General features: G+C 40.9%; 1 protein-coding gene across 11 annotated transcripts in view; it reads left to right on the forward strand.

The window, feature by feature from the left end:
* The window catches only part of LOC311016438 (AT-rich interactive domain-containing protein 1B-like), a 159,786-nt gene that overhangs the window by 33,975 nt on the left and 112,290 nt on the right, over window positions 1-13,521 (forward strand). For 8 of the 11 annotated variants that reach the window (XM_084014115.1, XM_084014116.1, XM_084014117.1 and 5 more), the window contains exon 3: window positions 7,364-7,519. In XM_084014115.1, coding sequence (XP_083870241.1) covers window positions 7,364-7,519 — 156 coding nt within the window. The remainder of the gene's footprint in view (window positions 1-7,363; window positions 7,520-13,521) is intronic. The other 3 variants (XM_084014114.1, XM_084014119.1, XM_084014113.1) reach the window with 1 other exon arrangement.

A 13,521-nucleotide genomic window follows, 5' to 3' on the forward strand; every position in this document is an offset into this window, starting at 1 on the left:
AGTCCTGGATACCACTCCTGTTGTCTCTCACTCTTTCTCTCAGTCCTGCAAGGGCAGCGCCTTCCTTTCAGTGTCAAGGACCGCTATGAGGAGGGGGAGGAGCAACCGGAGGGGATCAAAGAGAGGTGTAGAGGGAGATATGCAAGGCGGATGATGAGTACGGTGATGCGTCCCCTCTTCTTTCCCCCTAATGTTTAATCATGAGCCTGTTGATGCTGATCCGTCCCTACGCCGCCTAACATTTCATTAAGGGACTCACCTTCGTTCCTATCTCACTCTGTATACAAAAGATGAGTGCATGTGGTAGCGGCTGATCTTATCACCATTCAGAGCTGAAGAAGCTGGCTGATTTTGTTTTGGTCCTGAGTGTAATGATAACCTTGTGTCAGCTGTGCCAGCTCAGCTCAGGTGTTACAGAACTAATGTGTTTCTTTACATGTCAACTTTGAGTGTTACAAAATTGTGTGGCTATTTCTATTGCCAGTGAAAGACTAAAGCAACAGCACCAAACCCTGTGTTTTTAGCCAGGATGTAGTCAGGCTCTTTGTATTGATCCAATGGGTCAAACTTCTTGACCAACACTAAAATAGAAAGTGTATTGTAGTATTCTACCATGTTTTCATAGTATAATCAACTGATTTTATGTTACCGTGTCAATATCTAAACTAGTTTAAAAACAATGTTTTTACAGGCAGAGATTTTAAGGTGTGATGGATCAGCAAGAGGAAAAGAAATATGCTGGCCAACCGAAAAATGTTACAGTTTAAATGCTTCTGCAACTTAATGCACATAAGCTTTAGAGAAATGAGGCAACTCAGTTGTCAAAGTTATGTTGATACCGGTATACTTCATTCTTTTGATTGACAGATCTGTCAACACAACCATTTCTCCCTTTCTGTTTCCCTGCTGAACGCCGTTGTGGAAATGTCCTTTCATTATATGCCTTTAAGTTAACTTTAGATTTACTGAGCGGCGGGAGACTGAATTTGAAAGCAATCCAGTTTAGTTTTTGTGTTGTGTTCCTAAATGTAATTATTTTTAATGGCTTTTGTATATTCAGATTGCATTTAACTCATGTTAGTATAATGCCATTTAAAAAGCAGTTGTCTCTCAGTTGATAAAGTAACCCACAATTCTATTCTATTCCACATGTTAGCCTTCCTGGCCCTCACATCGCACATGTCATTTGGAACCATTGTGGAAGAAGACTAGTTTGCCTTTTGAAGAAAAATGGCTTCCATTGGGGAAAAACACACCTAACGTACCACAACGGTTCTTGATCAATATCTGTCCTTGTATGATTAAGTCCAAGTAATAAAATATGTTTAACTTAGTGCCAAGTTACTTAATGAAACTTGGGTATCACAGCATCCATCAGTTTCTGTGCAGGATATAAATATAATAGTGCTATGACAAATTAATTTTGTCAGCATGCCCTACCATCACTGCCAGGATGTTTGTTTATGTAATAGTATTAGTGACCATTTGGGCATTTCCATCCATATAGATCAGGTGGCAGACAGCAATGTGTTTTCTCAGTCCAGGAACACCAATATGCACACCAGCTCAGCTTCTTTTTTTGAGTTTGCTGTTGACAGGCATTATACCACAATGCCTCACACAAAGGAAATTGAGGAGCTGCTGAGTCCATAAACAAATGAACAAAATGTTTTCGTTGGTAGTGGTGATATTACTCTAGGAACACCTCTGAAAATAATAATCAGAATTTTTACTCCTCCTCAAATTCAAATGAAATTCCAAATTTACAGACTGGCGTCTGACAGAAGTAGTCTTGTGCTGTTTTATTTCAAGTACTTACTATATATATTTTTTAGGATGCATTATGGGACTGGGAAATGGAACAGGCAATTTCACTGATTAGTTCCTTTCTGGTTGGAGACATGCCGGTCAGTGAAATCACCTGGTGCAATAGTGACTGATGTAACTGGTGGATAATAGTTGGCATGTCCTAAGTCATGCACCCAAATATATGCACTCTCTTACATCAGTCAAGCTGTGACTTAATAAAAGCCAGTGGTTTTTAAAATATTAACTTGATGTTTTTTTCTCTTCTGGAGATCTTTCTTGATCCGTCTCACCACATTACGTTACATGTTTTAGAGCAGTGAGTTTCACCTCCTTTTCCTTTTGTGTATTACATTGACAATAGTACGCCTCAGCAGCACACTCAAAAATAAAAGCAAAGCCAAATAGAAAGTGTTTTTTAAATGTTTTGAGTATACTTATTTTATTTATTTTTTTACTTTTCTGCTGGAACCTGTTTAAACCTAATATGTAGTAGCCATCAACTCAAACTACTGCTACTGTTCCATCTATCCTTGCTCGTTAATGGCAGTTAATGCATTACATTCTCCTGGTGTTCCTGCTGCCAGTGTGAGCAGTGGGGTCTGTCTTATCTACCTGTCTATCTGCCCCTGCCTTTCCATCCTGTCCCTCCCATACGTTCCACAAGCGATGTGAGTTTAGAACAACTTGAAGATCCTTCCCGTTTTCTTCCCGTCTCCATTTGTCTTCATCATTATTTAACATTACCTCATCCCTCCTCTTCGACTCCTTCCTCTGCCTCTCTTTTACACTTGTCTGCGTCGCCCCTTTCTCCCCACACATCTCTCTGTCTGCATCACGTCTGTATCCGTCTCTCTCTGACTTTATCATGTGCAACATCGCTTTATCCGTCCCTTTACGTATCTCAGTCTGTAACACCCCTCGTCTATCTCCCCTCTGCCTATCTATCCATCTCTGTCTCTCTAAACATTTTCCTTTGCTGCCGTCTCTAAATCTCTTCATATGCCTGTATCATTGTTGCTCCACCGTTCCGTTTTTACTCTTTTGTCGGCTCATCTGACTTTTGCAACCTGTTTATCCTTTTTTTTTTTTTTTTTACAAGCTGGCACTTCTGTGATCTGTGGTGGCCTGCTAGCGCGATAGCATGCTAATGGGTGTGTGTCATGGGTGTTATGTCACTCAAAACGGGCAACCTATGGTCCCGGTTGCCAGCCAACCGCATAGTCACTTCGACAGAATTTACAAAATTTAGGTCTATTGTTAATTGAGCCAATTGAATTACAAGCAGTTGTTCCGTTTTAAACGGCTGATTTAAGGCACACACATATATGCACATTTACACACACATACACACACACACACACACACACACGCACATCATGGCCATGGATGAGGGTTAGCATGACTATTTATTCCCCTCCATTTGCAGAGCAGGAAGATATTGTCTGCCTTCACATATTACTCTTGTTTTGATAGATTTTTTGATTGAGTTCTTCTCTCCTGTGCTGTTTGTGTGAGTGTTTGTGTCTTTGTATCGTAATATGCTGCCAAGGCTTTTGTTTTCATCACACTGTTGCTGCAGTTTACGGTGAATTATTTGCTTCGCAGGACTTCTATTCTGTGTCATTCTACAGCACTTCACATCTGTTGTCATTTCATTACAGACATTTATTTGACACCGTGTGTCTGCCAAGACACTCTGGATAAATCACACTATGTTATTTTGTCTGTTTCCACATACCTGAGTGCAGGGAAAAGGCAGAAAATAGTCTTTTATTTTCTATTTCCAGCAGTTATTTTTATTGATATAAGCAACAGCACAGTGAGTCTGTTTATCACAAAGCACATTTTCCGTCAAAGAGAATCAGGTTTCGGTGAGCCAGTGTGTACTCAGAAGGTACAGTACATTCATACAGTCGCCCCCAGCGATCAAACAAAAGCTGCATTTGAATGACTCTTGCTTCCCTTCCAAAGCCGCGGTGACAGGTTGCTACTTGTTAGACCTCCAGTCTGCCTGCTCTCTCTGTTCCTATTTGACTGACTGACTGCCGATATTTCTGCCTCCGTCTCCGTTTGTCCCCATGTCTGTCTCTTCTGCTTACTCACCTGATTGCCTGTCTACCTGCTTGCATATCTGTCAGAATCTGTTCTTGAAAACACTGAAAATGGACATTCTTTAAAGGTCCCCTGGAAAGGTTTTTCCTCTGTAAATTAGCTACAGGCAGCTTGAAAAGGAGCTAGATGTCAACAAAGAGGAGAAAAGGATAAATCATAGTTCAGGGATGCATTTCCAGTAACCATGTTTGGCAACGAGTACCCCTTCCCCATGCCAGAGATGAGTTTTAACAAGGGATCTGTACCATTCTAGAAAGTTAATTTAAAAAGAAAGCATGCTTTAGGATTGAACTAATAAATCATTGACCCTTGTTGTTGGAAAAGTCACTAGATTGGTCGCCGGACATGCAAGTCACTAATTTGTTCAACGGTGCTGATAGAACTTTTTCACGGGCACAGGAACACTAATTGGGACTTAAAAGAATACATTGGCATTGCCAGTGAGTCAGCATGAATGATGCAAAGGCCCTGGAACTGGAAAAAACTAAATGCTATGCAGCCATTGGTAATGTTATTGAAGACCTTTTTCTTGCCATGATATGACAAAAAGTCTGCTTTGCAGAAGGTCTATTGGAAATTTGGCCTCTCACGATAAATACATTATCAACTAATTGTACAATATATGGACATGACCTCAATCAGTTTTGCTGACATCGATATTACCTGTTTTGTTTACATGCATGTTTGTCTGCATTAGAATGTCACCAACAGCAGTTTTCCCACACATTATAAGACTTGACTTTGTGTGGAATTGTTTTTGTTAACAGAACCCATTTCATTTCTTTATTTTTCTTTTTTTTTTTACTTAATCAGATTTTTTTTTTTTTTTTCATGTTCCAATATTTTTAAGAGTGAAAAGTTAATTGCTCTTTGAAAGGGAGTACTTGCATAATTATACTATTTTACAGTGGCAATCATACATTTATAATAATCTAAATATTTTGTCAAAATTGTAAGGCCTAATTGTAATTACTTAAAAGTGTTTTTGAATTTTACAAATTTGAAAATCCAGAAAATGAGAATCGCAGAACATCACATTATCACATTGGTGTGTTCAAGCTTTCTTGTTCCAGCGTTTGCTAGCTGTGTCCCAGGTGTATTTTCACATATAAAATATCAGAAACTCAAACTGACAGAATAGAATCTAGTGTAGTTTCTGATATATTCATTAGCTTGTCATTCTTCCTAATAGGATTATTTATTATTTGTGCTTTTTCTTGCTCTATCTATCCCTGTGTCTATCTGTCACTGTCTGCCCATATCCGCCTGTCTGCCTGTCATTGTATTTGTCTGAGAACGAGACCCACCCACAGTTGTCTCGTCTCGATCTCCATGGCGACCTAATCCTCGCCAATCCAAGAACAGTTGTGTTCCAGTTGAGACCCACTGTGTTACACCATCCTGTCGTCACTGATCACAGGATGGCTTTGATCCACATCTAATGATGCGAGTTTGTGTGTGTGTGTGTGTGTGTGAGAGAGAGAGAGCGAGGGAAAGAGAGAGAGAGACAGAGCCTTTGTTTGTCTTTCTTACTTTTAACAAATCCCTACATAATATACAGACGACTGGAATTCACGTGCATTCATATGAGTACATTGGTACGAGAATGAGCGCGTGTGTGTGTGTGTGTGTGTGTGTGTGAGAGAGCGAGGGAAAGAGAGAGAGAGAGACAGAGAGACAGAGCCTTCGTTTGTCTTTCTTACTTTTAACAAATCCCTACATAATATACAGACAACTGGAATTCACGTGCATTCATATGAGTACATTGGTACGAGAATGAGCGCGTGTGTGTGTGTGTGTGTGAGAGTGTGTGTGTGTGTGTGTGTGTGGGTTGCCCCGGCCAGCAGTAATGAATCCAGTGGTGCTGTTGGCATGAGCAGGGCCATGCTATTAACCTCTCTGCCAGCTAGACTGATCTCACCCTGCCTGTCTGTCTCATCGGGCCTAATGACACTCACACTCTGAGTACGCACACACACACACACACATTCACACACATTCACAGACCTGTCCTTTCTAATCAAATTTCCATTGAAGTGAAAAGTATTTTACATTGTCCAATCATCTCTATTCAGAGTCAAAAAGCGTCCGCCAGCATAGAGAGAAGATTTCTTTTCTAACACCCACTCAAAGGAAGTTACTCTTCAAAATTGTTTCAAACGTATTAATTTCCACTTGCCCTCTGCAGCCGGATCAGATTTCACTGTATTTTACACCAGCCACCAGTTTGAACAGGGCTTTTATGACTGCGTTTCCTCACTCATAAAAGTCACTGTAAAACTACGACTGTGGATGTGTGCTCTTTACTTTTGATCTGACGAGACCGTAGTGTGGTAGTTGAGTCACGTCGGAGTCCCCTATAATACCATCGTTTCAGATATAAATCACTTTGAGTTTGAGAGGGTTTTACTTTTTCCAAGACTGCCGACGAAGATTTAAAAGGGACATTTCGGACAAAAGCTGGAGGTGGACTAGTTGTGCACATGCCCCAAATTACAGCTGTGTGCTGTTTAATGAGTTTGTGGCAGCATGTTGGGTCATCACAGAATAAGAAAACACGATGGGGAAAAAATATGACATGAAAAGTGCTGTCAAATTGCTTCACCAGTGGTCGTAAATGTTGTTTCATAGCCTCTACTTGGCTGTGTGTGTGCACGTGCGTGTGTGTGCGTGTCTGTGTGAATGAGAAAACCCCAGCCTTCATAGGAAATCCTTAGAGGAGTGAGGAGCACCTGGTGCTGTCTGTAGTCATAACAAACGACAGGGAGGGATTTAGACTGTATTGGTGCCAGCTTGTTACATGCAATCCCTGTTCACATTCTCTCTCATAACCATCGTGTAACGCAGCATAGGCACTTGGCATAGCGTCAACCTTGCAAGTTAGTTTTTTAACCGAACTGCGTTGGAATGCCCCGGCTCTTCCATGTGTCCCTCATTAGGGTGACAGCCAGGGACGGGCCAGCAGTAATATCCAACACACCTCATCCCATCTGTGAGCTGACCGAGACGGAGATAATGTGGAGAGGAGGATGCATTTGGCAAGCCGGAGGACATAAAGTTAGAGGTTTTCTGCAGTGAGAGTTCATTAGGCAGAGGACTGCTGGGAGACGGCTGTCAGCCTGGTCTGAGCTAAATTAAAAACGTTAACTGAGCAACAATCAGAGGATTTGGGAAATGGATAGGGGCCAGTTTTTGTAGGCCGACATGGCGTGTTTTGTGTTTTTATTTTCCTATAATTCCAAGAGGATTTCAGGTCAGAAGACTCTGCTGCTTTCATGTGATTGACTAATACAGTACGTCACCCGACACCTGCTGTGAAGTCTGCTAATTGCACCTGACAGCCGCTCTGTATTGCTTTTAATATAAAGTGAACGTTTTGTTTCAACCTCCGCCCTGACCTCAATGCCTTCCCCTCTAACCACTGTGTGATTGGTTGTTTCAGCAGGTGGCGCCCTATGGCCAGCAGGGCATGGGGGGCTACAGCCAGCAGCAGCAGGTGGGGCAGCAGGGAACCCCTCCGTACTTCAGCCCCCCTCAACAGACCCCTCCGGGCCCAACCCAGAGCCCCTACCTGCAGCCTCGACCACCGCCACAACAGGTACTACATACATACATACATACTACTCATCACACTCTGAAGCAGACACCCACGCTGCTGTTTCCTGCTGGCAAAGACATTCGGCTTTTATGTTTCTATATATGCAGTGAGCAAAAAATGTTATTGATTACCGTAGCTCAGCAAATAAATATCAATACCTATCAGTTACACATACATGCATCAGATTAAACATCAATAATCAAATTTCAGCTGGTAAGGGATTTCATCCTTTTCCCATGGATTGTATTTAATGGCACTGGGATTGGGGAGATCATCTTATGGGATAGACTGTGTGTGTGTGTTTGTGTGGCTTGACAGCCTGGTGTATTGGTCATGTTATTCCCTCACATGATTCATGAGAGGCATTTAAGGCAAATCTCACTTGGTGTGTTTCTATTTGCATTTGCTCTGAGGACACACACACACACACACACACACACACTTTGCAGAAACAGGACTTTTGAATGCAATTCAAGTTCCCATATTGAAGCGAGATGGAGCATAAACACATATTGTACATTTTCTATGCACGCAAACCCGCCTGGGCAAACTCAATCCTCAGTACAACAAAAGGCCTGTTCCACAGATTTGGATTGAGACTTGTCTTGCCAAGTTTCAGCATGATGTTCTCTCGAAGTTTTCCATTGGGAAGCTGGGTTCAAGCAGTTGTTTTTGAGTTGAGTGAATGCTGGCCATGTGTTTCCCATCCACTCTGCTGCCAGAGGGATGTATCAGCCTGCGCAGAGTGACTCTGGCTAACAGCCCTGCCCTGGATCAGAACAGAGCAGAACAAAACAGAGCAGGCGAAAGAACAATACAAGACGGGGGAGATTACAACAGAACTGGACAGGAAAGGAAGGATCAGACAGGATGAAGGACAACCGGAAAAGACAGATGAGTGAAGTAGTGGTGCCAGGAGCCATCCCGCAAGATCAGCATCAGGGTTGACAAAGGCGTGTTTTAATACAACCAATCAATCATAGCTATATGAGTCCATGTCCAGTGTTTGTTTGTTTTTGTGTTTGCAATACCAAAGGGTTATATACTCAGACTAGCAGACACATGGACCAGCTACAATAACTAAAATGATGCTTCCCCATTAATGCATCAACAAACACAAATTTAATTATTGGTACCTATTTTCCCTCTAATACTTACTTTACTTTAAATCCGAATTGTAGGTAGGGCTTTAACATAGTAGTAGTAGTAGAGTGGTTGCTATATTTATACACACAAATGAGTCGTACCTCTCCCAGAGCAGAAGGATCACAAACCAAGCAGGTTTAATGAAGAGATCCACACTGACAGCTCATCCCAACAGGACCGAACTGGAGAGAATACATAAAGCAAGACAAAAAAAAAAAAAAAATAGTGCTATGCAGAACCATTTCCTCTGCAAGTATTTTATTATTTTTTTCCGAGAATTTAAAAGGACATTTTCTGTTAAAAAAGCACAATGTTTTGACCCTGAGATTGTTTTGTGCCATTAGTAGTTCACAAATGTGACTAGATTTATTTAGCATCTGCACTAATTGATAGCATTTGGCAGCGGTGCAGTTGTATCTATGTAGGTAGTGTAGGTGATTTACTGTGATGCCGTTAAACCTTTATTTAGACAGCCTTGAATATTTCGCCCGCCAAGACAAATAGCCAAGCATGAAGCCATTGTGAAATACAAAAGCAGGTTGTCAAAAAGTATTGTATTCAAACTGAGTGAACATTTTAGCCAGCATGCCTTTTGTCTCACACAGAAAAGAAGCACTATTCCTGTTTCCTCACTGAACATGCTCACACACACGGACCGGGCATTCTACTGAACAAACATTATTCACTCTAACTAGGAATGGCTGAGATCCATGGCCAGGTTGACATTCTGTGACAGTAATGGTGTGTTTTCATCATCGCTGATGATGTGGTGGCAATTGACCCTTGCTGACATTTACACACCAGGTAGTTTCCACTGAAGCACTCTGATTGGCCAAAGCCCCATTTCACCTGTGCTGAGAGGTCTCATATCGGTTGCCATGCCAACTGCCGTGGTGACCACGGAGCCGGTTTCCCTTTGTTTTTCATTGTTAAGCATGCATGTCGCTTTGAAGGGAGAATGTTTCAATCAGCACAGACGGTTGTTAACGCTGCATACAAGCCACAACACCTTCAGCAGCCACTGCATCAATGTTGCACCCTGCTGTCTTTCCCTTTAATCAAGGAATCCTTCCTATGCGTTGGAGCTATAGAGCATTTTATATCCCTTCCCTGCAACACAGCAGGCAATGTGCAGACACCTCCTGATTCCTGTCTACTCGCCATCAAACTCTAGACCAACTAAATCCACTCTTTCTATCGACTAATAAGCTCCCTGCTCACATACTTTTCCATTCACATCACATTTTTACATTTTGTCTTTGGTACGAGAAATGAGATTTAACAAGAAACCCAGCTATTATTGGACAAATACAGTTAAAGGACCAAGTTTCCAACTTGCAGTCCAATCCAACTGAAACTTAACAGGGTAGATATACAGACTCTGTCTTAAACATCAATGTATAGTTGGTAATAGGCTGGATTCCTTGAGGCAGAGGTTGTTTTTGTGGCATCTGTGTACTTTGTACTCTGCTGCACCAATTCCACCTTATGTAACAAATGCAAAATTCGGGGTCCAAGCACTCACTTTGTCTCAAAAGTTCATTTTCAAGTAATTATTGAAAATACACAGTATTGAAAAAAACATGACATTTTGCACATTACGAAAACAAGCCTGTGCGGTGGCATTAAGACAAAGTTAATTGTCCATTGATTGAGCGAGAGAGGAAAGAAAACCAGAAAATGCCAGAATATATTTAACTCGCAAAGAAACTAGATCCTCATCTTTGATTTTTGGATCCAAGAGTAAACATGTTTGGAAATTAAACTCACACATTGCTGGCCAACTTGCAATAAAAAGTAGTAATATTTGGTCTGATTTTAACTTCGTCTTGTATATTGCTTCAATGTTTCTGTTCGGAGTCTTTCTATGAGTGTGCCGCAGCAATTCTGAACTGTGAAAAGGTCAAATGGTGACCTTTGTCTGTGATTCAGGGCTGAAATGAGACATGATGTGAGGCGCACGGAATGGATTACGGGCACACACATACACACAATTGCAAGCGCATGCCAGATTAAGATATTATTGTGGTTTTGACCCCTGTTTTTCGACCCCGCATTACTCTGAGAAATCCAAGCTGAAAAGTTCTTTATTTTGTTCTTCCGGCACTCTCCGCAGTTCCTTTCCCCCCACTCCACTCCCATTAACCCTAGCCAGAGGACATCCTCCAGTTGATGGAACCATTCCAGCTGCCTTTGACACGGAATTTGCTCTCCTACCAACTGCTATTAGCTGGTTTTGTAACAAATCAAAGTGAAAATGCCATCTTTCTTTGAGTCTATTGCAGTGCCGTGACCTCATCTGATTGCGAGGAGCAGAGCAGGCTAAAAAGACATTTTGAAGACATCAAGTATACGAAAAAATAAATAAATATATAAAATTGTACCAGGGTAGAAGTAGTTTTTTTTTTAAAGAATGTGGGTGGTCTGTTTTTGAGTGTGACTGTGGGTGTTTGAGAACACCAGATATTTTTAAATTGATAGTTCACAGAAACACTGTAACATTTACTTTAACTTAATTGATTGAGAAGGCTTTTTGACCTCATACACGACCTCATTTCTTGTTTGTATACTAAAATGACACTTTTACAGTGAATGGTGTTCGATCAAGGCTCAGTTAAAATTGCAATAGGAAATGATTTCTGTTTCGAGAAAGAAATATTTAATAGGAGCCCATTTTCTGGAAGTGTATCTCAACAGAACCTATAAATATCATGGCCCTAATGTTTTTGGTCTGATGTTGACTTCTATTACAGCGCGAGAGAAGACGTTTTAAAGGAGAAAATCGCTGCCCTTTCCTCCTCTTCCTGGCCATATTGCACTTGACGCATAACAGATGATGTATATGATATTTTGTTACTGTCTAATGCTTTCTACCTCATAAAAACAGGAATGAAAGAGCTGTAATTTCAAGAATTTGAAGCTTATTTTTTATTGCTTGTTTTTTTTATTGGGCAGTATACTCTGGAGTGTGACAGGATAGATTGAGGGAATAGACAGCAAGGAGGTGAAATGCAACGCTGGCCAGCTGCCAGATTTAAACTCATACTGTTGTGAGAATGGCTTTAATAATCTATTCCAGTACAAACTCTTACATTTTTCACTACGAAAAAATCACCGTGACATGAGTAAATACATGTAACAGAATATGGCCTTGACTTGTTTTCGTATATTATGGACTGCATGGTGAATATGCCACTGAGTGGTATTGGCTATATGGTTGAGTTGTCTTTGAAGGAGGAAGTCATTCCCCGTAACATTTACTCCTGGTAGTAAAACCCTCCTATCCACTCTGTGAAACTGATCCCACCGGTCGTTTCCTCTATTGGCCTTAACTATTTCCTCTTCCTGTCTGAGAGTAGGCTCTGGGGAGCGGCGCTGTGGCCTAGAGGAGCTCTCAGCTGATTGGAGGAGACAAGCTCACTTTACTGGGACCTACATGGAAGGAAGTTGATTCATTGGTTTAGATTAGTGATGCTCATGAGCACAACATCACCTGTCCACCATGTGGTGTCGACTAAAAGGGTGAAAGCTCTAAAGGCCTTTACACATGGGGGCATGTTTTTGGTGTGATTAATCATGTGTCAATGTATGAACTGTTGTTCTTTTCATGAGTCATTTCATCCAGAACTTGATTTTACACGGCAAAAGAACAACAACAAAAAAACACAGCAAATCAAGGCACATAAAGACATACACTATAGTGTACAACACAGAAGCTGCATCCATTCTTTCTGTTCTTACCTTTCACAATAAAAGCCCGAGACATTAACACTGTTAAACTTTGACTAACCAGAGAGAAATCAAATTCACGATTTTGCTAAAAGGAAACTGAATAAAGTAGCTTATAGTGGCTTAGAATATACAACAATTTAGCTGAAAACTGCCAAATGCTGTTCTGGGTCAATAGGATCCTGGAAGTTGGTCCTCTGATCGAATTTATTCCAACCTTTTATTGAGAAGGTGCATCTGTTGCATTGCTGCCATAATGAATGGCAAAAACGTATGAATAGTTTTAATGTGAAATATTCACAGGTGAGTATTTCACATCATTTGGTGGCCATACCCCGTGTGTTTAAAGGACTTTCGGCTGGCATTCAAGCTTTCAGTACTTTTACTTTTATTTTGAAAAGACAGTAACTGATGCATGCGTGCCCTCCGCTGACAGAAATGTACTGACCGCTGGAACAAAATGTTGCTATGAAACTCTAGCATATTGATGCCTTTCTGTGAAAAACATGTTTCCAAAACGCCAGCTTTCCTGAAGCAAAGTAAAACAATCCTGTTTTCACTTGTGACCCAATGTCACAGCGCATTTTTCCGTTTTTTGTAAGAAGCTGTAGAATTTTCATAGTCCATAAAGGAACTTTGCATCTTTTAGTTAATATGAAAACTTAAATAACACCATATTGGGATTTACATGGTTTCCACTGGAAGGCAAAGATTTACATAGTGTGTCGGTTATGTGCAGTCTGCACGTTTTTACAAGCGTAGCATTATAAGCATTTCTCATAAAGGAAATTCATTTTGACAAAACAATCTCACCACAAGCTCCACGTAAAGGCTCTGCTGGAGCTTTTTGATCGTATCTTCCTTTGCAGATAAAAATCACAGTCCCCAAACTTTCCACGTTTTATGTAATTGTATGTATTGTATGACTTCCCATCCATGATGGCTGGGAAGTTTATTCTTCATTCAATAGAAACGAGTGCTTCAGAAATGCTATTAAATGGATCTTGTAGAATTTGTAAACTCCTGTTTCCAAAGTCAAGAATGAACTTTTAATTTGACAAATGATTTCCTCATTATGCTCATTCTATGTTCTAGTTGCTTTAAATGGGAATGTTTTTCTTTCTCAG

The sequence above is a fragment of the Eutrigla gurnardus genome (assembly GCF_963514095.1).
Source record: "Eutrigla gurnardus genome assembly, chromosome: 7".
In the NCBI taxonomy this organism is placed as follows: Eukaryota; Metazoa; Chordata; class Actinopteri; order Perciformes; family Triglidae; genus Eutrigla; species Eutrigla gurnardus.